Genomic DNA, 27,728 nt, shown 5'->3' with positions numbered 1-27,728 from the left:
TACTAGGCCTGAATAAGTTCCTCCTGTCAGGATCCTCCGTTACTCCTCCTGGCACGACTGGTAAATGTTCCAACAGAGATGCTCCACACTATTCCCTGTCTCAGGGCTATCTCTGGATGAGCCTGAGGTGATAAATAATCCTCCTCTAGACTGTACTGGTGGCCATAGAGTTCCAGGGCTGGTAGCCTCTCTGCACAGTCCAACATGAACTGTACAGGATGACTGTTCTCTCTGAACTGACCTTCAATGGTCACCATGAAGACTATAGCCTACCATAACCCTGCCCAGTGGCCTGCGATAGACCAGCGCTGATCTAGGCAAGGCTTTTGAACTGTGAGGGGGAAAAAATAACAAGGGAAAGCTGCAAAATAGTCATATAACACTGAACATGGGACATAACAACACAACCCGAGACACAACAGACAAAGACTTAAAGCAGCAGCACTCGGGGATGCTGCACAGTAGTATAGATTACCATACCCCCCAACTATTGAAGAACAGAAAGAGGGACAAAATGTGCGGCACGGTAAACAATCGGTCAACAATCCTCCTCCTCATTGTAGGCCCATTCACCACCAGTCTCTGACTGTGGGAACTGGTCAACATTGGCAGTTCTGTCATTATAAGTTTCTTCAGAATGACACAGGCGCAACATATTAAGTACTTTATAATGAACTTTCCAATAAAATATGTAACACAAACAATACACAGTACTGTGCAAAAGTTTTAGGCAGGTGTGGACAAAATGCAGTGCACGTGCAGTGTGTGGTACTGCAATTCAATCCTATTCAAGTCAATAGGGCTGAGCTGTAATTCCACATACGACAATAGCGTCACTCTTTCTATAAAAAAAAAAAAAAAAACTATTTTTTTTTATCTCATTTACACAAACTTTCTGCAATTCACTCCATCAAATATTCACATAACCATTCCTCCTATATACTTACTGAAAACATATCTCTTCTGACAAGCGTATAACCTGGACTGCAGAATTCACCAATACTGTATACCCCTGCCATACCTAGAATTGCCCCTGTATGCCGCCCTATTCTTAATATATTGATATCTATACCACACTTAATACTGTATATGTTACAATGTATCACTTCTCCCAAATATTATGCCAAAAGTTTTAGGCAGGTGTGAAAATATATGCTGCAAAGTAAAAATGCTCTCAGAAATAGAAGTGCTAATGGTTTATCTTTACCAAATAACAAAATGAAGTGAATGAAGAAAAGAGAAATCTAAATCCCATCAATATTTGGTGTAACCTTTGCCCTTTGCCTTCCATCAGTTCTTCTCGGTACACTTGTACACAGTTTTTGAAGGAACTCGGCAGGGGGGTTGTTGCTGCCGCCATCTTGGAGAACTAAGCCCAGATCTTCTATGAATGTAGCTTGTTCCAATCCTTCTGTCTCTTCATGTAATCTCAGACAGACTGAATGATGATGAAACCAGAGCTACGTGGGAGTCAATGGAGTCCTCTGGGCTCCGCGTGTAACCGCAGTTTAGCGGTCCACCTCTTGCAACAGACCCGAACAACAGAGACGCAACACTCGTGTAAACCTAAGCAGTTCTAGATATAGCACACAGAAGATCTGTGATTAGTTCTCCGAGATGTCTGAGACAAAAACTGTCCTTCAAAAACTGTCTGCAAGTACCCAGAAACACTGATGGAAGGCAAAGGGCAAAGGTCACACCAAATATTGATGGAGTTCAGATTTCTCTTTTGTTCACTTCATGTTGGTCATTGACAAAAATAAACTAATAACCCTTCTATTTCTGAAAGCAGTCTTACGTTACAGCATTTTTTTCACACCTGCCTAAAACTTTTGCACATTACTGTACATTATTAGAGATGAGCGAACACCCAAATGTTCGAAGTTCGAAATCCGATTCGAACAGCCACTCACTGTTTGACTGTTCGAACGGGTTTCGAACCCCATTATAGTCTATGGGGAACATATACTCGTTAAGGGGGAATCCCAAATCCGTCTCAGGAGGGTCACCAAGTCCACTATGACACCCCAGGAAATGATACCAACACCTCTGGAATGACACTGGGACAGCAGGGGAAGCATGTCTGGGGGCATATAAGTCACTTTATTACATGGAAAACCCTGTCAGCTTGCGATTTTCACAAGCTAACTTTTTCCCATAGGAATGCATTGGCCAGCGTTGATTGGCCAGTCTTCAGAATTCGGCCAATCAGCGCTGGCTCTGCCGGAGGAGGCGGAGTCTAAGATCGCTCCACATCAGTCTCCATTCAGGTCCGACCTTAGACTCCGCCTCCTCTGGCACAGCCAGCGCTGATTGGCCGAATTCTGAAGACTGGCCAATCAACGCTGGCCAATGCATTCCTATGGGTATGTGGTGATGCAGCTGAAATGAGCGAGTGCACACACTCACCTCTGCTGTGCAGAGACTCAGCAGTGTCGAGCCAGTTCTGCGCAACTACACCGTGTGCCGGTCGGCTCTGCTATGCGAGCTCGGCACACACTCAGCTCTGCTTATTCTGTATACTGATTCTGTATACTGGCCAATCAACGCTGGCCAATGCCAGCGGTGATGCAGAGCTGAGTGTGTGCCGAGCTCGCACAGCAGAGCCGACCGGCACACGGTGTAGTTGAGCAGAACTGGCTCAACACTGCTGAGTCTCTGCACAGCAAAGGTGAGTGTGTGCACTCGCTCAGCTCTGCTGCATCACCGCATACCCATAGGAATGCATTGGCCACCGTTGATTGGCCAGTCTTCAGAATTCGGCCAATCAGCGTTGGCTCTGCCGGAGGAGGTGGAGGCTAAGATCGCTCCACACCAGTCTCCATTCAGGTCCGACCTTAGACTCCGCCTCATCCGGCAGAGTCAGCGCTGATTGGCTGGAGACTGGCCAATCAATGCTGGCCAACGCATTCCTATGGGTATGCGGTGATGCAGCCGTGCTGAGCGAGTGCACATACTCACCTCTGCTGTGCAGAGACTCAGCAGTGTTGAGCCAGTTCTGCTCAACTACACCGTTTGCCGGTTGGCTCTGCTGTGCGAGCTCGGCACACACTCAGCCCTGCTGATTCTGTATACTGATTCTGCATACTGGCCAATCAATGCTGCTCAATGCATTCCTATGGGAAAAAAGTTTATCTCACAAAAAACACAATTACACACCCGATAGAGCCCCAAAAAGTTATTTTTAATAACATTCCCCCCTAAATAAAGGTTATCCCTAGCTATCCCTGCCTGTACAGCTATCCCTGTCTCATAGTCACAAAGTTCACAGTCTCCTATGACCCGGATTTGAAATCCACTATTCGTCTAAAATGGGGGTCACCTGATTTTGGCAGCCAATTACTTTTTCCGATTTTTTTCAATGCCCCCGTTGTCGTAGTTCCTGTCCCACCTCCCCTGCGCTGTTATTGGTGCAAAAAAAGTGCCAGGGAAGGTGGGAGGGGAATCGAATTTTTTTGGAGTTTGCCACGTGGTGTCCGTATGGAATCGAACATCTCGAACAGTCTGATATGCGATCGAACATGTGTTCGATAGAACTCTATACATTATCATTTTTTTACATAAGGCATACACTTGTTTAGCGCTTTACATGGCCTAATATTTGAGGCAGAATGGCGGATACATTTGTAACAAATACAGGACAAAGTGTGGTCCAGACATCACTATTTTAGGAATCAGCAGTCCTATATAGGTCAGGGAAGGTGGTGTTGGAATACTGGTTGGGGGATGCTATAGGCCAGTTACGTTTTCTGTAAGGATATTGGGAGGGGGGAGCGTTGTAGAATATCTGGTCGGGTGAGGGAAGGGTCTTCAGAATTTGTGTAGAGGGGTACAATGAAATATTAAAACAATTGTTTAATTCTTCTAGAAATAATCCCACCATTGGCGGCCATATGCGGAATTGCAGCTCCGCCCTATTAGCTTGTATAGGACAGAATTACAGAACCGCACACGGCCAATGGACTAGTAAGGCGCTGTTTATGGAGGTGTTTCTTCATACATGTGTACATTCTATTACTAAGGAAACTGTGATGTCATTGGAGGAACTTAGCAGCGGCAACGTTCCGTTTATCAGTTGAGTGGTTAGAAGTCGTTGTGATAGGAAGACGCGATCTTTCTAGTGTAATTGATATTGAGCGCTGTAATAGGTGCACTATGAAACGCAAAAATTGCTTCATGGCTCCCAATGCCAAAAGATCCTGCAGTAGATGGATGAGCCATGGATTTCATACAGAAGTCAGCTCCATGGCATGCAATGCCTACAATGAGTTGACACTCATGGGCAAGCAATGTGATGCCATTATCAGAGTCCAGAGCACTGACTTTCATGTTCATAAAACCGTCCTGGACCTCTGTAGCCCTTATTTCAGGTGAGAGTTTAATATTTTTTGAAGCTGAAGGGGTTTTGCCAAATCGACAACTTATCACCTATACATAGGATAAATGGTAGATAAGTGTCTGATCAGCAGGGTGTTCAACAATTGGGATCCCCACTGATCATGAAAACAGGGGGCCTATGTACCCCTATATGAACTATGTTTTATAGATAGGTTCCTAGGAGTCCTGATAGTATTCTACACTATGTTTTATAGATAGGGTCTTAGTGTATAACACTATCAGGGCTACTATGTTTTATAGACAGGTTCTTAGTAGCCCTGATAGTGTTATACACTATGATATATAGATAATTTCCTGGGATTCCTGACAGTGTTATACACTATGTATTATAGATAGGTTCTTAGTAGCCCTGATAGTGTTATACACTATGTTATATAGATAATTTCCTGGGATTCCTGACAGTGTTCTACACTATGTATTATAGATAGGTTCCTAGGAGCCCTGACAGTGTTCTACACTATTTGGTTTGTACTGAACTTGTTTGACCCAAAATAAATCTTGAACCTGAACTTCCCAATTGTAGCCTTTTACATTTATACGTGAAGGTTAGTATTAGTGATATTTTACTTCTATGTGTTCTCTATTTTCAGGGCTCTTTTCAAAAATGATTTGGGCAGTTCAGATAGAAATGTCTATAACATACCAGGCGTTCACCCACAAACCATGTGGAGTATAATAGAGTACGCCTATACCAACAGTGCTGAGATAACGCCTGAAAATGCAATGGACCTCTTTATTGCAGCAGACCAATTTAATATCATGGGAATAGTCAATCTGAGCAGCAAATTTATCGCACATCAGATTGATCATGAAAACTTCCTGGACATATGGAGAGTTACCAGCCATTACCTCTGCCCTGATCTCCGCCAGAAGACATTTACATTTATCCTCCACCACTTTCAAGAACTAGTGAAGACATCAGAGAAGTTCTTTGAGCTTACTCTAGAAGAACTTAGAGAGCTGATAAAAGAGGATGAGTTAAACGTCACAGAGGAGAGCGCAGTATTTGAGGCCATTGTCAGGTGGATAAACTTCGCTCCTGCGGAAAGAAAAGAGTCCATGAGAATTCTTCTCCCTCAGGTATGGCTATAGCGTTAGAAGGAACAGAGCTGCCATGACAGTGTCCAGGCTCCATGCTGTATCACTATATCAGGGACTGGATGTATGGATCCCACCTAGCATATATATCTGGGGAATAATAAAGGCTTACCTGCACAATGTTCTGTATGTAGCCATTTACATGTAATGACCACCAACATACTTATGTGTATGGGTATCTTAAAACCCAAATAGATCAGTAATATTTTTAATTTATTTTTTTTAATAAAATGTCTTAACCCTCTTATATTTCTTGCTAGATCCGCTTGGCCCTGATTAATAAAGGATACGTCCTGAACAATATCATGGCCAATGAGTATGTCAAAGACAATGAGGACTGTAAAGCCATTGTTAACACTGCTCTCACATTGAAGCCGAACATGGTGAGACCTCGCCTACCATACGCCATTTTATTTGCTCTTTGTGGCTACAGTGGCTCAGAAATCGCTAACAACATCAGGCCTTATGACACCCGAGCCAACCGGTGGACCAGAGCTACATCTGCAGTGAGGAAACCTACAGCCCATCATGGCACTGCATATCTGAATGGCTACATTTATCTCATCGGTGGATTTGATGGTTCGGACTACCTGAGAAATGTGCAATGCTTTGACCCCGTGAAAAAGACGTGGCATGAAGCAGCCTCCATGAACTATAAAAGAGGACATGTCTGTGTAACAGTCCTTGATAATTATATATACGCCATGGGTGGTTTTGATGGGCAACAGACTCTTCATACAGTGGAACGTTACGACCCTGATGCCAATCGGTGGACTTTAATTTCCTCTATGCAGGAGAAAAGGAAGGATGCTGGTGCCACCACCCTTAATGGAAAAGTAAGGAGACTTTGATGTCTATACCTTCAGCCCTAGCTAATTTTTGTGGGATTTTCTTTTTTACACTTTTATTTTGTGTGTTGCAAACTGTACAACTGACTAGGAATTTGTTTTGATGTCTAAGTCTGGAGGAGCGGCTTACAAGAATCTTCTATATAATGTGAATTTAGAAGCAGGTTGTTACATTATTGTCCATTCTTTATTTTATTCAGATCTATATATGCGGTGGATCCAACGGACAGGATTGCTTGTCATCAGCCGAGGTCTACAATCCAGAAAGTAGGCAGTGGAGCTACATCAGCCCAATGAAAAGCCGACGAAGTGGAGTCGGAGTCACAGCCTATAGAGGCAAAGTATTTGCGGTATGATAATGGACATTTTCTCTTTCAGCATCAAGTTAGTTATAATATAGATGGAAGACACTTTAGCTCCAGGCCTGTAGGGGCTCATTGGCTGCTATAAAGGGGTTGATAAAGGATAAATGGAGTCATCTTTTTCATCAGTTTTATTAATATCAGGCTTACCGTGCATGCGCCATTTTTGGCTGCTCATGACTGTTCTTTACGGGGACACGGTGTGTATTTGTATCTGTAGCCTAATGCAGAAAAAAAATAATAAATAAGAGGTTTTTTTCAGATTTATTTCTAATTTGCACAGGCTGCAATATTATAGATATAAGATTGAGAAGCGACCAAAAAAATGTTCAAGAAGAAAATATTTTAATGATTAAATATTAGAATTCATACAATTAGATACATTAGAGATAAATCCATTGTTTCTTTACATTTTCTATATAGATTTTTTGGAATTGACTGAATTTTATACTTCTTCATTTTTCTTCAACAGATTAGTGGTTATGATGGACACAATTGCGTGTGCACTGTAGAGACTTATAGCCCCCTCACTAAGACCTGGTGTAGGGCACCAAACATTCTGAAGAGGCGCAGAAACTTTGGCACCGCGGTAATAGATGACCGCCTTTATGTTGTGGGCGGCAGGAATAACTTCATCCCCATTTTCACCAATGAATATTATGATGAAAAGACGAAAGCTTGGCGTGCCCAAACAAATGAGATCTCCCCAAGTGTCCAAAGCTGCTGTGTGGTTCCTGGTCTACAGAACATTAAGGAGTACATTTCCTGAATTTGAAGAATATGTATTTTTTAAAGACTTCTCAGGTGTCACCCTGTAAATACAGGAATATTTCAATAAATGGCCTGAGAAACCAAAAGATTCTTAATCAATGGGTGAGAGGGTAGAATAACTTGGGGGCCGAGTGCTGGTTTCTATCACATGTCCCAAAGTCAGAACCTTCCCAAAAACTCAAGGTTCTGCCTGGATAGTAAGTAAGCTTAACACTTCATGAATAGAGATGAGCGAACAGTGTTCTATCGAACTCATGTTCGATCGGATATTAGGCTGTTCGCCATGTTCGAATCGAACACCGCGTGGTAAAGTGCGCCATTACTCGATTCCCCTCCCACCTTCCCTGGCGCCTTTTTTGCTCCAATTCAGCGCAGGGTAGGTGGGACAGGAACTACGACACCGGTGACATTGAAAAAGTAGGAAAAACCCATTGGCTGCTGAAAACATGTGACCTCTGATTTAAAAGAACAGCGCCGCCCAGGTTCGCGTCATTCTGAGCTTGCAATTCACCGGGGACGGAGGTTTCCGTCCATTTAGCTAGGGCTTAGATTCTGGGTAACTGAAGAGGAAAAGGGGACCAAAGGTCCGTTGAGGGAGAACCGCGCACACTGGTATGTTTAAGAAGATGGTAAACCAGGGTCCAATCACATAGGGTTTATTGGGTAGTTAAAAATACAGCATATAGCACGACGTGTTTCGGGCCTTACACTGGCCCTTTCTCAAGTGCAAAAAACGAGAGCTGTAGGAGGACACAATAAAACATACTAAATAAAAACATAAAATAATATAAGGGGACCATCAAGGTATAATCAAACAAACAAGAGGGCGTCTGACCCATTAGAATGCATCAACATATATTGAAAGATATATATGTATACATTTAAAGGAAAACATAAATTGGTTTTGACATTCTGTAAAAAATTAATTAGATGACAAGTGTCAAGCTCGAAGGATGTAACTATAATAGGTGTGATATTAGGTATGTAGTATAGATTAAAAATTATATTGCAAACAACAATATAGATATAGCTACAAGTGTGCCATATCTTGTAATGGTCAAAATAGTGATCCAACTGGTGGATAGCGCGCACCCACAGTCAGTATTATGAATGAATAGAATGCAAATAAATATAAAACTTTAGTGGTGAACATGTAACACAGTAGCAAATTGTGCTCTGGATGGATATAAGTTGATACAAATGACATTGGTGTTCGCTAGATACAAAAAAGTTGAAGATTGAAATCTCCCACAACCCAGTGGTTGATGAAGGATCAATGACAGAGGGAAATGGAGGGTGAGGTAATTTATAGCCACATGCATAGATAATAAAATATGGGTAACTGAATATATGGGGAATTGAAAATAAGGTCCTAGTGGGGACCACTTGTAAATCACATTTAGAGGAGGGAAGGGGATGGGGTGAAGTGATCCCCCAGGTGCCACATCCTCCCTCACAATATCCACAGATCTTAAACAAAATGTAGTAAAGCTTAGTATAGCATGATAGAACATAACTTACCAGGTCCCGTCAGGTCAGACGCTTGTCCACCCAACAGCAACCTGAGTATTTAACACATTGGTAGATGTGGGCGGGAAACTACTTCCTGTGTGCGCGTCTGTTTAACGCCGCCCCCCCCCCCCCCCCCACGTGGAGTACGCAAGTGACGGCGTTCTATGGAACCTGGTGCACATGTCCAGTCAGTCCTGGGATGGTGGTGATGTCATGTTTGTCAGCCCATAAGGGACTGCTAAGCAGGCAAAGGATGGCTAACAAACAAATGGGAGACTGCTTATACCAACAGCAAAACTGAGTCTGTGAGGGTCAAACCACCTAAGAATCAATTATTAGTCTTACAGTGTTATTTCATTATGCAGGACTGTTAGTGGTTAGATGACCACTTGAATTAAATGGATGTAGGGGACTCATTTGGTTACATCTTCTGAGGCGATGTTGAGGCCTGCTGGATGGAGGGTATTTAATCTAAACATCCAGTACATTTCCCTTCCATTAAGGGAATGCAACCTGTCAGTTTCTATTGGTGAGATGGTATCAATTGGTATAACTTTAAAACCTGCAAAACTTTTATTGTGATAAGTAAGGGCATGACGGGAAACACTATGCTTGATGTAACCATTATTAACATTAGATATATGTTTACAGATGCGTTCTCTTAGGGCCCTAGTGGTCCTACCCACATACTGGAGGCCACAGGGGCACTCCAGTACGTAGATTACCCAGAGGAGGAACAATCAAGGTGATGCTTCAACTCAAAAGTCTCCCTAGTGGCAAAACTATAAATATTTTGTAATTGGTGACCAATTGATATACAACATTAGATTCTGGGTAGGCAGGGACAGGCTAGGATAGGAAGGAGAAGACAACCAACAGCTCTTGTAAGAGCTAAATTCCAGGGAGAAGCTTGTCAGTGTAACGTGGCACTGATGGGCTCAATCGCCGCAACCCAGCTTTCCCCGGATCCTGAATGGAATACACTGACAGTGTATTCCTGTATACCCTGTATATACCCCCGATCCCCGTTCCAACGGTGTGCCCCCCCACCTTCACCCCAGAAATACACTGGAAGTCCCCTAGCAATAGAATTGGGGCTATATACACACACTATGTTTGCTACTGCCATATAGTGCCATTGTCTGACTGGGAATTCAAAGAATATATTGGGGTTACAAATACCCTCATTTCTTGCTACTGCCATATAGTGCCATTGTCTGACTGGGAATTCAAGGAATATATTGGGGTTACAAATACACTCAAGTCTTGCTACTGCCATATAGTGCCAGTTTCTGAGTGGAAATTCCCCAAATAATTTGGGGATTCATTCACCCTACATCTCAGGCTCTTGCCATATTCACCCAGGTTGTCAGTGCTGCACCAGCTCGTTCCCAGACAGCTCGGCCCGAAAAACACATTACCTATATAGAGGATTTGGACAATGAAGACAACATGTTCTAAATCTAATGTCTGCACCTTCTCCAGAATTAAAATGAAGGCAGCTATTAACTTTCAAATAGCACTGCACAAAGGAAGATCTTATCAGCTTGTCTCATGACATGCTACTAAAAAGTGTCATTTGTGTATCTTAATGTAAATATAGTTGTATAAGCTTTTTGGGTTTTAGGCACTGCCAAGTTATTTATTACCACCCGCTCCCTTATAATGATGATGACGCCAAAGTCAATGTGGGTGTTCAGAGCTCACAGCTTTGGTTGACATTTGTCTTGCCCTCTGTCGGTACCAGCTGTCTTTTTGGATACCGTAAAGTTATGTTGACTTTATTAACAGCTATAGAAGCTTTAGCCAGGTTGTGACGGTGTGTAACCCTAACAACACTAAGTGGGATACACATTAATAGTCAGTCTATGTACGCTAAACGTATCACTGAAGTATTTTTTTTTCCCTCTCCCCTAATATAAGAAAGGAACAGACATTAGACCTAGACCGGGGTTCGAGGCTTGTAAAAATCCAGTATTATTTGTTCTCCATTATGTGAAATATGCGTTAGACTCTTGAAAAGCAACCCAAGATGAAGTCAGCCATGTTTGCCAGTGTGTTACTTGGCATGCCTTTGCTGGCCCCAACTGTAAGGGTCACTCTCCATTTCCTCCATTTTCCACTCCCCTTCACACCATTTGTGGTGAAGCAATGGGATGCACTGAAGTGCACCCTCTAGCCTCGTGTGGGACAGGGACATCAGATGCCAACCCCCTCGTCTTCCTCCGCCAGCCAACGGTGCGAAGATGAGAGGAGTGTGCTCTGAATGTTTTCTGCCTAGCAGAGGCTAGTTCTCACTTACAAAAATGGCCCCACTTTGACCTGTATATCAGGCACAATGGTGTAGGTTTCAAAGAAACATGGCACCAACAAGTTGAAAACGTGGGCCATGCGTGGACCGTGTTTGAGTCTGGCAAGCTCCAGATCTGCTACCAGGTTCCAGCCATTATCACAGGCGCAGAAATGCCAGGCCCCAGGTGTAGCAGGGAAAAAAAATGCCATCTCAGCCAAGATGGCATCCCTGACCTCGGAGGCACTGTGCTGTCTGTCCCCCAAGCTGATCAGCTTCAGCACGGCCTGCTGACATCTCCCCACGCCAGTGTTACAGCATTTGCCGCTAGTAGCTGGGGTGGAGGTTGCAGCGTCGTAGGGTTTCAGTCTACTCCTGGCATGAATTTTGGCCTGGGAGAGGAGATAGGCCACCCCAGTTTGCACCCGGGGACCAGACTCCACCACATTCACCCTGCCTGTCATTAAAGATAAGCACTGCAGCATCCCTGACCACAGGCGCTTGTCCATGTGTCGGTGGTCAAGTGGACCTTGCAGCAAAGCGCAGAGCTCTGGGCCCGACTGATGTTATGGGACACATGCAGGCGCAAGGAAGGGACAGCACACCAAGAGAAGTAGTAACGGCTAGGCCCAGCATAGGGAGGTGCCCCAGCTGCCATCTGCTGACGGAAGGCCTGGGTATCCAGAAGCATAAACAAACACCAACATCTCCAGGGCCAGCAGTTTATCGATGAGGCTGTTAAAGGCTTGGGCATGGGGGTGGGTTGTGTTGTACTTCTGCCTGCAATGAAAAGCTTGGGAGATTTGGAGTGGCTGGGAAGAGGCGCATGATGGTGCAGGCCAAAAGGGCGCATGAGGGTGAACTCCCCAATGTGTCAGAGATAGGTGTGTAGGTGTCCTTGCATCATATACTTGCACCATACTTGGCTTTGGAAGTTAATTTTGTACCAAAAAGTGGTTAAGACAGCGATCTCTCAGCTACTCCCGTTACACTGTCTATTGACAACTCCAGCACTGAAGTTACCATCTGTGGAAGTGGACCACCACTTCTAAGATCCCAAAGGAAGTAGGCAAGAGATGTGCAGTGCAGAAAAAAAGATGAAAAAATAAGTGTAGGCTGTAGAGCACAGAGGGATCGGAGAGGACAGAGCTGGTGTCGGCCAGGTATTCCCACAACATGCGCCTATACTTGTCCCTCCTGGTGACACTAGGCCCCTGAGTGGCAGTAATTTGTCCAGGGGGGCCATTAACGTGTTCCAAACCTAGGAATAAGTCTTCCAACAGGGTAGAGTTTTGCATGCCTTTGCTTCTACCCACTGTTTTTGCTGCTTAGCTTCCCTCCACATCCACACTGCTTTCGCCCCTAAACATCACCCCAGTTTATGCATCTGCTTCTACCCTGTTTTTTTGTTGAATTAGCTTCCCTCCACATCTACACTGCTTTCGCCCCTAAACATCACCCCAGTTTATGCCTTTGCTTCTACCCTGTTTTTTTGTTGATTTAGCTTCCCTCTACATCTACACTGCTTTAGCCCCTAGACATCACCCCTGTCCATGTGGGGTCGGTGGCCTCGTCATCCACCAACTCCTCTTCCAATTGCGCACTGCCCCTTACTGCAAACCGCACATGACCACAGCTTGCCCTGATGGCAACTGTGTCTCATGATCCCCACTGAGGTCCAGACAAGTCGGTGGCGGGTCCAAAACCCCAAAATTGGAAGGAAATGACGGATGCTGCAGTATTTCTAACACCTGTTCCTGGTGCTCGGGCCTGGTCTGTGTTGTACTCTGCACCCTGCTTAACGCAGCTGCCATATCCGGAGTTGTGATGAGCGCATGCTAATGTTTCGTGTCCAGTGCAATGGATGGGATGGGATTTCACATAAGTCTGCCACCCATGGCCACTCATGGTTGAGCAACTGAGGGAGTTGACTTTGACGAACCCGAGGGTTTTGGAGTTGGAACTACATCAAAGGTCTGTGCTGCTCACACACTCTGCTCAACACATGATATGTTTAGTGCCAGCAGTGTGGAGACTTTAAAAACTATCCGCACAAGCGCCACACTTTCACCAGTAGCTCAGGAACATTGGGGTACCTTTTAAAAAAGATTAGTAGCAATGAGTTAAAAACGTGGCCCAGGCATGGAATATGTTGCAGACTGCCAAGCTACAGAGCCGATCCCAGGTTATGGCCTTTATCACACATGACAACATGCCTGGGCCCAGGTGCAGTGGCAAAAACCACATTGCCGTGTCATCGAGGATGGCATGACTCACTTTGTAGGCAGTGTGCTGTCTGGCCCCCAAGCTGATGAGATTCAGCACGGCCCGCTGACGTCTCCCCACACCAGTGTTGCAGCATTTCCAGCTCGTAGCTGGGGTCAATCTAACAGCGGAGGAGGAGGAGGGTGGTGTTTCAGCCCTCCTCCCAGGAATGTTGTGTGGGGAGACAAGTCAGGAAAATTCTTGAAACAGGGGAGAGTTTTGCATCTTTGCCCTTGCTGCCTGTGGACATCCCTTTGCCTCTAGCCACCATTTTCCCTGCTTTGCTTGCCTCCACATCCACACTGCTTTTGCCCCTAGACATCACCCCAGTCCATGCCTCTGCTTTTACCCCCAGTTTTTTATGCTTAGCTTGCCTCCACATCCACACTGCTTTTGCCCCTACACATTACCCCTATCCATGCCTGTGCCTCTAGCCATAACTCTGCCACCCATGGAAACTCATGGTGCAGAAAGTAAGGGAGCTGACTCTGAGGAACCCTTGGGTTATGTAGCTGGTACTCCATCAAAGGTCTCTGCTGCTCACACACCCTGCTCAACATACAGTATCTAGGGTTTGAGCGTGTAGTGACCTCGCACAACAGTAGGTGCTTCAGGCAGATGTAGGCCTTGCTGGAGTGTATTGCGGCTAGCTCCAGGTACTGTAGACCTGGGAAAGTGGGTGTCCAAGTGCCGCACTTTCACCCTTAGCTCAGCTAATTTGGGGTATGTTTTTAAAAATCGTTGCACCACTAGATTGAACACATGGGCCAGGCATGGAACGTGTTGGAGGCTGGCAAGCTCCAGAGCCCTCCAACAAGACAAAAAAGCCTGGCCCCAGGGGCAGCGGGGATAAACAAATTGCCATCTCATCCAGGATGGCATCCCTGACCTCAGTGGCAGTGTGCTGTCCGTCCCCCAAGCTGATGAGCTTCAGCCCAGCCTGCTGACGTCTCTCCACACCAGTGTTGCAGCGTTTCCAGCTCGTAGCTGGGGTCAATCTAACAGCGGAGGAGGAGGAGGGTGGTGTTTCAGCCCTCCTCCCAGGAATGTTTTGTGGGGAGACAAGTCAGGAAAATTCTTGAAACAGGGGAGAGTTTTGCATCTTTGCCCTTGCTGCCTATGGACATCCCTTTGCCTCTAGCCACCATTTTCCCTGCTTTGCTTGCCTCCACATCCACACTGCTTTTGTCCCTAGACATCACCCCATTCCATGCCTCTGCTTTTACCCCGTTTTTTATGCTTAGCTTCCCTCCACATCAACAATGCTTGCGCCCCTAAACATCACCCCAGTTTCTGCCTGTGCTTTTCCCCAGCTTTTTTTGTTGATTTAGTTTCCCTCCACATGCACACTGCTTTTGCCCCTAGACATCACCTGTAACGATGCTAGTTATCAGATTTGGAGACCAAATGGTGGGGCAAATGGTACAGTACTTAAATAATAATAAATGGAGGAAAGGTACCTCAGAGGTAGAAGAAACCGTGGTCAGATGTTTGCCGGGATCGGTACACAGGAGGAGCAGATCAACCGTAGTCAGACGTTAGCAAGGTTCGGTACACAGGAAGAGCAGATCAATCATAGTCAGGCGTTAGCAAAGTTCGGTACACAGGAGGAGCAGGTCAATCGTAGTCAGGCGTTAGCAAGGTTCGGTACACAGGAGCAGCAAGGTAGCGGTGAGGTTCAGGGGCAACAGGAAGCAGACAGCCAGAATAATCAGGCACAGGATGGAGTAAGCTGTGAGTTTATATAGGACAGGCTAAACTGTGATTGGCCACAGAACAGGTGATCTTAATAAACCAATTACTCCAACAGAAAAGACCAGACAAGGTAAAGCACAGAACAAAACAGGATTCCAAATAGTACTATGGTTAAGGCTGCAGAACATAGCCAGGAAGTCATGGGTTCAAGACCCAGAGAATTCAGTTCGTGACATCACCCCAGTCCATGCCTCTGCTTTTACCCCCAGTTTTTTATGCTTAGCTTGCCTCCACATCCACACTGCTTTTGCCCCTACACATTACCCCTATCCATGCCTGTGCCTCTAGCCATAACTCTGCCACCCATGGAAACTCATGGTGCAGAAAGTGAGGGAGCTGACTTTGAGCAACCTTTGGGTTTTGTAGACGGTATTCCATGAAAGGTCTGTGCAGCTCACACACCCTGCTCAAGATATGGTATTGTAGGGTTTCAGCGTGTGTGAATGACGGACAACAGCCTGTGTTTGGACAGATGTAGGCCTTGCTAGAGTGTTTTTAGGCTAGCAGCGGCTAGTGTAGACTTGTGAAAGTGGGTGTCCAAGCGCCACACTTTCACCCTTAGCTCAGCTAATTTGGAGTATGATTTGAAAAATCATGCAAAAATCGTTGCACCACGACATTGAACACGTGGGCCAGGCATGGAACGTGTTGGAGGCTGGCAAGCTCAAGAGCCCTCCAAAAAGACAAAAAAAAGCCTGGCCCCAGGGGCAGCGGGGATAAAAAAAAAATTGCCATCTCATCCAGGATGGCATCCCTGACCTCAGAGGCAGCGTGCTGTCCATCCCCCAAGCTGATGAGCTTCAGCACAGCCTGCTGACGTCTCCCCACACCAGTGTTGCAGCGTTTCCAGCTCGTAGCTGGGGTCAATCTAACAGCGGAGGAGAGTGGTGTTTCAGCCCTCCTCCCAGGAATGTTGTGTGGGGAGACAGGTCAGGCCACCACATTTTGCGTCCACGCCTCAACTACATTCAACCACTGTGCCAAAATTGAAAGGTAGCGTCCCTGTCCGCATGCACTTGTCCATTCGTACCTGGTCGCGTGGAACTTTTGGGCAAAGCGCTGAACTTAGGGACCGCCTCATGTTTGGGGAAAAGTGCTGGTGTGGACGGCACAGTGAGGTGGCGCAGTAGGCAGCAGGCCCAAAAAGGGCAGAGTGTCCACAAGCCAGGACCCCAACATTTCCTGGGCCAGAATTTTTGAGATGAGGCCGTTGAAGCCTTGGGCATGTGGGTGGGTTGTGCTGTACTTTAGCCTGGAATGAAAGGCCTGGGAGATGGGGAGTCGCATTGCAAAGTGTGTAAACCACACTCAGTTTGTCCTCGACCTATACATTTAGAAATTATCTCCCCCAGCGAGGAACGTGGCTTCGATGGGAGAATTTTTCTAAGGAAGCTAGAAAAGAGGGCATCTTGGGCCTTGCTGGCTCAGGTCTAGCTTCTGTCATGCAGCTGTCTTCTGCCTCTGGACATCCCTTTGCCTCTAGCCACCTTTTTCCCTGCTTAGCTTGCCTCCACATCCACACTGCTTTTGCCCCTAGACATCACCCCAGTCCATGCCTTAGCTTGTACCCCCAGTTTTTGCTGCTTAGCTTGCCTCCATATCCACACTGCTTTTGCCCCTAGACATCACCCCAGTCCATGCCTTAGCTTGTACCCCCAGTTTTTGCTGCTTAGCTTGCCTCCACATCCACACTGCTTTTGCCCCTAGATATCACCCCAGTCCATGCCTTAGCTTGTACCCCCAGTTTTTTCTGCTTAGCTTGCCTCCACATCCACACTGCTTTTGCCCCTAGACATCATCCCTATCCATGCCTCTGCCCCTAGCCATAACTCTGCCACCCCTGGAAATTCATGGTGCAGAAACTTTGGGAGCTGACTTTGAGGAACCCTTGGGTTTTGTAGATGGAACTCCATCAAAGGTCTGTGCAGCTCACACACTCTGGTCAAGATATGGTATGTAGCGTTTCAGCGTGTGTGGACATCAGGCAGATGTAGGCCTTGCTGGAGTGTTTTGAGGCTAGCAGCGGCTCCTGTACACTTGCAAAAGTGGGTGCACAAGCGCCGCATTTTCACCAGTAGCTTCGGTACATTTGGGTATGTTTTCAAAAAACGTTGCACCACTAAGTTAGACGTGGGCCAAACATGGAACGTGTTGGAGGCTGGCAAGCTCCAGAGCCGCTACCAGGTTCCAGCCATTATCACAGGCGCAAAAATGCCAGGCCCCAGGTGTAGCAGGGAAAAAAATGCCATCTCAGCCAGGATGGCAACCCTGACCTCGGAGGCACTGTGCTGTCTGTCCCCCAAGCTGATGAGCTTCAGCACGGCCTGCTGATGTCTCCCCATGCCAGTGTTTTAGCATTTGCCGCTAGTAGCTGGGGTGGAGGTTGCAGCGTCGTAGGGTTTCAGTCTACTCCTGCCATGAATTTTGGCCTGGGAGAGGAGATAGGGTACCTCAGTTTGCACCCCGGGACCAGACTCCACCACATTCACCCTGCCTGTCCTTAAAGATAAGCAGCATCCCTGACCACAGGCGCTTGTCCAAGTGTCGGTGGTCAAGTGGACCTTGCAGCAAAGCGCAGAACTAAGGGCCCACCTGATGTTGAGTGACACGTGCTGGTGCAAGGCAGGGACGCCACACCGGGAGAAGTAGTGACGGCTAGGGACGGCATAGCGAGGTGCCACAGTTGCCATCAGGTCCGGGAAGGCCGGAGTTTCAACAAGCCGGAACGCCAACATCTCCTGGGCCAGCAGTTTAGCGATGTTGGCGTTCAAGGCTTGCGTGGGTGGGTGGTTAGCGGTGTAATTCTGCCGGCGCTCCAATGTCTGAGAGATGGTGGGTTGTTGTAAAGAAGTGCCTGATGGTACCTTTGATGGTGCAGGAGAAGGAGATAAGACAGAAACAGGGGAGGATGAAGGAGAAGTCAACAAAGTGGCGGAGGCAGATGAAGTGATGTCCTGGCTCGTCCTCTGGAGTGCATCACCAGCACTGTGAGCAGAGGCAGTGGCATGAACGGCGGGCGACGTTTGTCCTGCCGTTGCTGCCTGCCACTGATTCCAGTGCTTGGATTCCAAATGACGGTGCATTGAAGTGGTGGACAGGTTGCTCTTCTCAGGGCCCCTACTCGATTTCGAGAGGCAAATTGTGTAGACGACACTATATCTGTCCTTGGCACATTCCTTGAAAAAACTCTACACCTTCGAGAAACGTGCCCTCGATGGGGGAGTTTTTCTGTGCTGGGTACAAAAGGGAACATCTTCGGACATTCCGGGTCTCGCCTGGCTTCGGCAAAGCAGCTGACCTCTGCCTCTGGACATGTCTCTGCCTCTAGCTACCCTTTTTGGTGCTGCACCTGCCTCAACATCCACCCTACTTTCCCAGCTTGACATCCGCCTTGTCCAGGTGGGGTCGGTGTCCTTGTCGTCCACCACCTCCTCTTCCATCTCCTGTCTCGCCTCCTCCTCCTGCACAATGCGCATGTCAACTGGCTGCCCTTACAGCAACTGCGTCTCATCGTCGTCGATGAGGGTGGGTTGCTGGTCATCTGCCACCAAATCGACCGGAGATGGAGGAGACTCTAGTGTTTGAGCATCTGGACACAGATACTTGTCTGTTAGGTCCGTGGAATCGCGAAATGGAGGGGCAGGTTGCGGTACAGTCAAAGGAAGGGAGAACAGCTCTGGGGAGCAGGGACAGTTGGGGTTATTGTTCTGGGAAGATTGGGAATTTTGGGTGGAAGGAGGACAAGACTGTTGGGTAAGAGGAGGAGAGGAGGTAGAAGCTGACTGGCTGGTGGACAATGTGCTTTAAGCGTTATCCGACAGCCATTGCAAGACCTGTTCCTGGTTCTCGGGCCTACTAAGGTTTGTACCATTCAGCCTAGTTAATGTGGAACTTTTGTGCAAAGCGCAGAACTTAGGGCCCGCCTGATGTTAAGGGACACACGCTGGTACAAGGCTCAACTCACCCTAAGTCCAAAAACACTGCTGGTACAAGGCTCTACTCATGCCAAGGGCCTCAATCTCTGCTGCTGGTAGCTCAGCTTAAGGTCCTGTAACTTTGTTTGGAAGGGCTCATGTTAAGGGCTAGACAAGTCAATTTTGGAAGGTCTTACCACATCACACACACACACACACACACAATGACAGTTGTGGGTGAGGACTAAAGGATTTCCCATTGCCTATTCCATCTGTGGTTGTCATGGTTTAAAGGGGTGGTTGTTACTGTTTGTTGAGCTTAAATTGGGGTTTGTGTCCATCCATTTGGGGAGTAAAGAAGGTTTCCAGGTATTTTCCCACTTTGATAGAGGTTTTTTTGAATGTGGAAAGTGTGTAGTTGTTAGGCTGTGATGTTGGGGTAATAGAGGGTCTTTGGTGTGTTAGATGCCCCCAGACATGCTTCCCCTGCTGTCCCAGTGTCATTCCAGAGGTGTTGGCATCATTTCCTGGGGTGTCATAGTGGACTTGGTGACCCTCCAGACTTGGATTTGGGTTTCCCCCTTAACGAGTATATGTTCCCCATAGACTATAATGGGGTTCGAAACACGTTCGAACACTCGAACAGTGAGCGGCTGTTCGAATCGATTTTTGGAACCTCGAACATTTTAGTGTTCGCTCATCTCTATTCATGAATGACCCTTATAATACTATACGTATGCCTGCTGGACCCACACAGCTATTTCTCACAATCCCGTCTCAGTCGCTAAGGATGTATATTGCCCAGCAACCACAAGTGAACAGCAGATTTAAAGGATAGGAGCAGGGGCATAAGCATACCTCCCAACTTTCAAAGGACAGAAAGAGGGACAAAATGCACAGCACATTATGCAAATTTAGCTCCACACACTTCTGTTTTGACCCTGCCCATTGTCATCCATTTTTCCATGTGCCCCTACACAGTATAATACTCCTAAAGTCACGCAAACATTATATGCCCCCATATTATAACGTTCTCCTCCAACTGCCCCACAGTATTAAGTCTCTCTCCTGGTGCCCCAGTTTAAACTGGGGTAAACTAAAGAGGGACATGAAACTGGGGTAAGCTGGAGGGGACATTATTAGTGGGGGTAGTTGGATGGGGACAATAAATGAATGGCAACTGGAGAGGGACATGAAACTGGGGGCAACTAGAGGCATATACACTCACCGGCCACTTTATTAGGTACACCTGTCCAACTGCTCATTAACACTTAATTTCTAATCAGCCAATCACATGGCGGCAACTCAGTGCATTTAGGCATGTAGACATGGTCAAGACAATCTCCTGCAGTTCAAACCGAGCATCAGTATGGGGAAGAAAGGTGATTTGAGTGCCTTTGAACGTGGCATGGTTGTTGGTGCCAGAAGGGCTGGTCTGAGTATTTCAGAAACTGCTGATCTACTGGGATTTTCACGCACAACCATCTCTAGGGTTTACAGAGAATGGTCCGAAAAAGAAAAAACATCCAGTGAGCGGCAGTTCTGTGGGCGGAAATGCGTTGTTGATGCCAGAGGTCAGAGGAGAATGGCCAGACTGGTTCGAGCTGATAGAAAGGCAACAGTGACTCAAATAGCCACCCGTTACAACCAAGGTAGCCAGAAGAGCATCTCTGAACGCACAGTAGGTCGAACTTTGAGGCAGATGGGCTACAGCAGCAGAAGACCACACCGGGTGCCACTCCTTTCAGCTAAGAACAGGAAACTGAGGCTACATTTTGCACAAGCTCATCGAAATTGGACAATTGAAGATTGGAAAAACGTTGCCTGGTCTGATGAGTCTCGATTTCTGCTGCGACATTCGGATGGTAGGGTCAGAATTTGGCGTCAACAACATGAAAGCATGGATCCATCCTGCCTTGTATCAACGGTTCAGGCTGGTGGTGGTGGTGTCATGGTGTGGGGAATATTTTCTTGACACTCTTTGGGCCCCTTGGTACCAATTGAGCATCGTTGCAACGCCAAAGCCTACCTGAGTATTGTTGCTGACCATGTCCATCCCTTTATGACCACAATGTACCCAACATCTGATGGCTACTTTCAGCAGGATAATGCAATGCCATGTCATAAAGCTGGAATCATCTCAGACTGGTTTCTTGAACATGACAATGAGTTCACTGTACTCCAATGGCCTCCACAGTCACCAGATCTCAATCCAATAGAGCATCTTTGGGATGTGGTGGAACGGGAGATTCGCATCATGGATGTGCAGCCGACAAATCTGCGGCAACTGTGTGATGCCATCATGTCAATATGGACCAAAATCTCGGAGGAATGCTTCCAGCACCTTGTTGAATCTATGCCACGAAGAATTGAGGCAGTTCTGAAGGCAAAAGGGGGTCCAACCCGTTACTAGCATGGTGTACCTAATAAAGTGGCCGGTGAGTGTAGATCCTCCTCCAGCCACTCCCATGGTTTAATGTCCTCTTCCAGTGACCCCCATTGTTTAATGTCCCCCTCCAGTTGTCCCCATTTTTAATGCCCCTCTCGATCGCCCCCAGTTTAATTGTCCCCTCCATCTGTCCCAGTTCAATATCCCCCTTCGTCTGCCTTCAGTTTAATGTCCCCCCTTCGTCTGCCCCAGTTTTATGTCCCTCTCCATCTCTGCCCCCAGTTTCATGTCTCCTTCATCTCTGCTCCCCAGTATAATGTCCCCCTTCATCTCTTCCCTCCAGTATAATGTTCCCTTTCCATCTCTGCCCCCAGTTTCATGTCCCCTTCATCTCTTCCCCCCAGTATAATGTTCCCTTTCCATCTCTGCCCCCCCAGTTTAATGTCCTCTGTCCTTAGGATAGGCCATCAATATTACATCTGTGATGATACAACAGCCAGGACCTCTGTAGATCAGCTCTTCCAGGACAGTGTGGCTACAGGTAATGGTAACATTTCTGGGAGCCATGCTGTTGTTCCCTTTCCATACAGTGTGTCGCAGTGGGTTTAGGTAGTGTAGTGGTGCACATCGTATGGCGAGTGAGCAGCATGGCTCCCTGTCTCGGTATCGCTGGTCTGCAGGGTTCCTGATGGTGGGCCCCTAGAAACAATTCCACTGGTGAGCCCTTGACACCCCAGTCCGACACTGACCTGACCGATTTTCTGTATACCACTTAGGTTTTTGGGGGTATACACTGAGGAAAGCTGGATTGAGCATATACAGCTGGATGGATTTGCTCTGTGTACCACTTAGGTTTTTGGGGGTATACACCGAGGAAAGCTGGATTGAGCCAATATGGACTCCTCGCCCTGCAGTATATAGCTCTGAAAAGAGCTGTTGTTGTTCTTCAGTTTTTTCCTGCCTAGCAGAAGCTAATCCCTCTCTAGCCCTCAGCAGATCTCTGTCCCTATCTTTCCAAGCTGCAAATGCGACGAACATGGTGGCCGCTATTCTTATAAATCCGAGGTCATCTGATTTCGGCAGCCAATGGCTTTTTTTCCTATTTTTTTTCAATGCCTGCGTTGTCGTAGTTCCTGTCCCACCTCCTCTGCACAGTTATTGGTGCAAAAAAAGCGCCAGAGAAGATGGGAGGGGATACGAATGTTTACTGCGTTTGCCACGTGGTATTCGATTCTAATCAAATATATCGAATAATTAAACCCAAAACAAAACCAAAATTATTGGAGCGGTCCCGAAACCACAACAACCATGAATATCATAACAACTCAAGACTCGCAGAATATAAAAAAGAATCAATTTATTAACAATTATAATTAACAAACATTAATAAACAACATATAATATAGGGAAAACACACAAGGGGACAGAACTAGAGATGAGCGAACACTAAAATGTTCGAGGTTCGATATTCGATTCGAACAGCCGCTCACTGTTCGTGTGTTCGAACGGGTTTCGAACCCCATTATAGTCTATGGGGAACATATACTCATTAAGGGGGAGACCCAAATCCGTGTCTGGAGGGTCACCAAGTCCACTATGACACCCCAGGAAATGATGCCAACACCTCTGGAATGACACTGGGACAGCAGGGGAAGCATGTCTGTGGGCATCTAACACACCAAAGACCCTCTATTACCCCAACATCACAGCCTAACAACTACACACTTTACACACTCAATACCACCTCTCTGACAGTAGGAAAACACCTTGAAACATGTGTATTTGGCACTTGGAGTGAGGAGAGCTTGTCACCAGCAGTGAATATGGCCCTTGTAGTAAGTTGAGGTTGGCACCAACATTTGTTTTGAAAATCAGGGTGGATTGAGCCTCTAACCAGCAGAGTTTGGGCAAATTCATGGTGGAGGGAGCCTCTAAAAACCCCAGTTTGGACCAATTCATGGTGGAGGGAGCCTCTAAAAACCCCAGTTTGGACCAATTCATGGTGGAGGGAGCCTCTAAACAGCCCAGTTTGGGCAAATTCATGGTGGAGGGAGCCTCTAAACAGCCCAGTTTGGGCAAATTCATGGTGGAGGGAGCCTCTAAAACCCCCAGTTTGGACCAATTCATGGTGGAGGGAGCCTCTAAAAACCCCAGTTTGGCCAAATTCATGGTGGAGGGAGCCTCTAAACAGCCCAGTTTGGGCAAATTCATGGTGGAGGGAGCCTCTAAACAGCCCAGTTTGGGCAAATTCATGGTGGAGGGAGCCTCTAACCAGCCCAGTTTGGGCAAATTCATGGTGGAGGGAGCCTCTAAAAACCCCAGTTTGGACCAATTCATGGTGGAGGGAGCCTCTAAAAACCCCAGTTTGGACCAATTCATGGTTGAGGGAGCCTCTAAAAACCCCAGTTTGGACCAATTCATGGTGGAGGGAGCCTCTAACCAGCAGAGTTGTGGGAAATCAGGGTGGAGGGAGCCTCTAACCAGCAGAGTTGTGGGAAATCAGGGTGGAGGGAGCCTCTAACCAACAGAGTTGTGGGAAAGCAGGGTGGAGGGAACCTCTAACCAGCAGAGTTGTGGGAAATCAGGGTGGAGGGAGCCTCTAACCAGCAGAGTTGTGGGAAATCAGGGTGGAGGGAGCCTCTAACCAGCAGAGTTGTGGGAAATCAGGGTGGAGGGAGCCTCTAACCAGCAGAGTTGGGGGAAATCAGGGTGGAGGGAGCCTAGTATTAGCAGAATTGTGCAACGCTTATGGTGGATGAGTATGAGGATGCGGAGGAATTGGAGAGGTTGAGCACAGACATGGAGTTTCATGTTGGGGTGCTTTACACAGGTGGGCACAAAAATGAAGGCTCTATCCAGTGGTGGTTCATTTTTATCAAAGTGAGCCAGTCGGCACTCTCAGCTGACAGACGGGTGCGCTTGTCAGTGATGATGCCACCGGCTGCACTGAACACCCTCTCAGATAGGACGCTGGCGGCAGGACAGGACAGCACCTCCAAGGCATATAGGGCAAATTCAAGCCACAGGTCCAACTTCGACACCCAATACATGTAGGGCGCAGAGGGGTCGGAGAGGACAGGGCTGTGGTCGGAAAGGTATTCCCGCAACATGCGCCTATACTTCTCACGCCTGGTGACACTAGGACCCTCCGTGGCGGCACTTTGGCGAGGGGGTGCCATCAAGGTGTCCCAGACCTTAGACAGTGTGCCCCTCGTTTGTGTGGACCGGTGAGAACTTGGTTGCCTACTGGAGGAACTGCCCTCCCTGCCGCCAACGTCACATGCTGGAAACATCTCCATCATATTCTGCACCAATTGCTTGTGGCAAGCATTGATGCGATTGGCCCTCCCCTCTACCGGAATAAAAGAGGAGATGTTGTTTTTATACTGGGGGTCAAGGATAGCAAAGATCCAGTACTGGTTGTCCTTCATGATTTTGACAATACGCTTGTCGGTTGTAAAGCACCCCAACATGAACTCAGCCATGTCTGCCACAGTGTTAGTTGGCATGTCTCCTCTGGCCCCACCGGAAAGTTCAATCTCCATTTCCTCCTCATCGTCCATGTCTACCCATCCGCGCTGCAACAATGGGACGATTCGAAGTTGCCCGGAAGCCTCCTGTATCACCATCACATCATCGGACAACTCTTCTTCCTCCTCCTCCTCCTCCTCCTCCTCCTCCATTAAACGCGATGAAGCGGACAGATGTGTGGACCTACTCTCCAGCTGTGACGGATCGGATGCTATCCCTGACTCCTCTGTGTGATCTGAGTTATCCCTGATGTCAATCAGGGATTCTCTCAGAACACACAAGAGCGGGATTGTAAGGCTCACCATCGCATCCTCAGAGCTCACCCTCCTTGTGGACTCCTCAAACACCCGTAGGATGTCACAAAGGTCTCTCATCCATGGCCACTCATGGATGAGAAACTGAGGCAGCTGACTTTGTGGCACCCTAGGGTTTTGTAGCTGGTATTCCATCAAAGGTCTCTGCTGCTCAACCACTCTATTCAACATCTGAAACGTTGAGTTCCAGCGTGTGGGGACGTCGCACAAAAGCCGGTGTTGTGGCACATGCAGGCGTTGCTGGAGAGATTTTAAGCTAGCAGCGGCTACTGCCGACTTGCGAAAGTGGGCGCACATGCGCCGCACTTTCACCAGTAGCTCTGGAACATTGGGGTAGCTCTTTAGGAAACGTTGCACCACTAGGTTGAAGACGTGGGCCAGGCATGGAACATGTTGGAGTCCAGCAAGCTCCAGAGCTGCTACCAGGTTCCGGCCGTTATCACAAACGACCATGCCTGGGCCCAGGTGCAGCGGCTCAAACCATATTGCCGTCTCATTGAGGAGGGCATCCCTCACCTCGGAGGCAGTGTGCTGTCTGTCCCCCAAGCTGATCAGCTTCAGCACGGCCTGCTGACGTCTACCAACGCCAGTGCTGCAACGTTTCCAACTCATAGCTGGGGTCAATCTAACAGCGGAGGAAGCCGGAAGCCGGAACGCCAACATCTCCTGGGCCAGCAGTTTAGCGATGTTGGCGTTCAAGGCTTGCGCGTGTGGGTGGTTAGTGGTGTATTTCTGCCGCCGCTCCAATGTCTGAGAGATGGTGGGTTGTTGTAAAGAAGCGCCTGATGGTGCCTTTGATGGTGCAGGAGAAGGAGATAAGACAGGAACAGGGGAGGATGAGGAAGAAGTCAACAAAGTGGCGGAGGCAGATGAAGTGGTGTCCTGGCTCGTCCTCTGGAGTGCATAGCCAGCACAGTCAGCAGTGGCAGTGGCAGAGGCAGAGGCGGCCTTTGTCCTGCCGTTGCTGCCTGCCACTGATTCCAGTGCTTGGATTCCAAATGACGGCGCATTGAAGTGGTGGACAGGTTGCTCTTCTCAGAGCCCCTAATCAATTTCGAGAGGCAAATTGTGCAGACAACACTATATCTGTCCTCGGCGCATTCCTTGAAAAAACTCCACACCTTCGAGAAACGTGCACTCGAGGTGGGAGTTTTTCGGGGCTGGGTACGAACTGGAACATCTTGGGAGATTCCGGGTGTGGCCTGGCTTCGCCTAAGCTGCTGACCTCTGCCACTGCCTCTAGCTACCCTTTTTGGTGCTGCACCTGCCTCAACATCCACACTACTTTCCCCGCTTGACATCCCCCCTGTCCAGGTCGGCTCAGTGTCTTCATCATCCACCACTTCCTCTTCCAACTCCTGTCTCATCTCCTCCTCCCGCACAATGCGCAGGTCAACTGGATGCCCTGACGGCAACTGCGTCACATCGTTGTCGATGAGGGTGGGTTGCTGGTCATCCACCACCAAATCGAACGGAGATGGAGGAGACTCTAGTGTTTGAGCATCTGGACACAGATGCTCCTCTGTTAAGTTCGTGGAATCGCGACGTGAAGGGGCAGGTTGAGGGACAATGAAAGGAGCGGAGAACAGCTCTGGGGAGCAGGGACAGTTGGGGTTATTGTTCTGTGAAGCTTGGGAATTTTGGGAGGAAGGAGGACAAGACTGTTGGGTAATAGGAGGAGAGGAGGCAGAGTCTGACTGGCTGCTGGACAATGTGCTGTAAGCGTTATCCGACAGCCATTGCAAGACTTGTTCCTGGTTCTCGGGCCTACTAAGGTTTGTACCCTGCAGTTTAGTTAATGTGGCAAGCAACCCTGGCACTGTGGAGCAGCGCAATGCTTGCTGCCCCACAGGAGTAGGCATGGGACGCCCTGTGGCTTCACTGCTACCTTGCTCCCCAGAACCATTCCTCCGACCTCGAACACGGCCTCGTCCACGTCCCTTTCCGGGAGCCTTGCGCATTTTGAATTCCCAGTCAGAAACTGGCACTATATGGCAGTAGCAAGAAATGAGGGTATTTGTAACCCCAATATATTATTGGAATTCCCAGTCAGACAATGGCACTATATAGCAGTAGCAAGAAATGAGGGTATTTGTAGACCCAATATATTCTTTGAATTCCCAGTCAGAAACTGGCACTATATAGCAGTAGCAAGAAATGAGGGTATTTGTAAACCCAATATATTCCTGGAATTCCCAGTCAGACAATGGCACTATATGGCAGTAGCAAGAAATGAGGGTATTTGTAAACCCAATATATTCTTGGAATTCCCAGACAGACA

At 47.6% G+C, this 27,728-nt stretch overlaps 1 protein-coding gene across 1 annotated transcript; it reads left to right on the top strand.

Annotated features, from left to right (window-relative positions):
- The first annotated feature begins 4,176 nt into the window (after positions 1 to 4,176).
- On the top strand, positions 4,177 to 7,475 carry LOC142198828 (kelch-like protein 10). The gene is made up of 5 exons (XM_075269733.1): positions 4,177 to 4,370; positions 4,989 to 5,478; positions 5,757 to 6,332; positions 6,545 to 6,694; positions 7,179 to 7,475. Exons 1-5 carry the CDS (start codon positions 4,177 to 4,179, stop codon positions 7,473 to 7,475), a joined length of 1,707 nt encoding a protein of 568 aa, XP_075125834.1.
- Positions 7,476 to 27,728: the final 20,253 nt, after the last annotated feature.

This window comes from Leptodactylus fuscus, chromosome 1 (assembly GCF_031893055.1).
Source record: "Leptodactylus fuscus isolate aLepFus1 chromosome 1, aLepFus1.hap2, whole genome shotgun sequence".
NCBI lineage: Eukaryota > Metazoa > Chordata > Amphibia > Anura > Leptodactylidae > Leptodactylus > Leptodactylus fuscus.
This window is presented reverse-complemented; position numbering and strand designations above follow the sequence as displayed.

What these genes read in the sequence shown, in the direction of transcription:
- LOC142198828 (XM_075269733.1), top strand. Translation starts at nt 4,177, where the DNA reads ATGGCTCCCAATGCCAAAAGATCCTGCAGTAGATGGATGAGCCATGGA. An exon ending in CCACCACCCTTAATGGAAAA is followed by an intron (nt 6,333 to 6,544) that starts GTAAGGAGACTT and finishes TATTTTATTCAG; the next exon opens with ATCTATATATGCGGTGGATC. An exon ending in ATAGAGGCAAAGTATTTGCG is followed by an intron (nt 6,695 to 7,178) that starts GTATGATAATGG and finishes TTTCTTCAACAG; the next exon opens with ATTAGTGGTTATGATGGACA.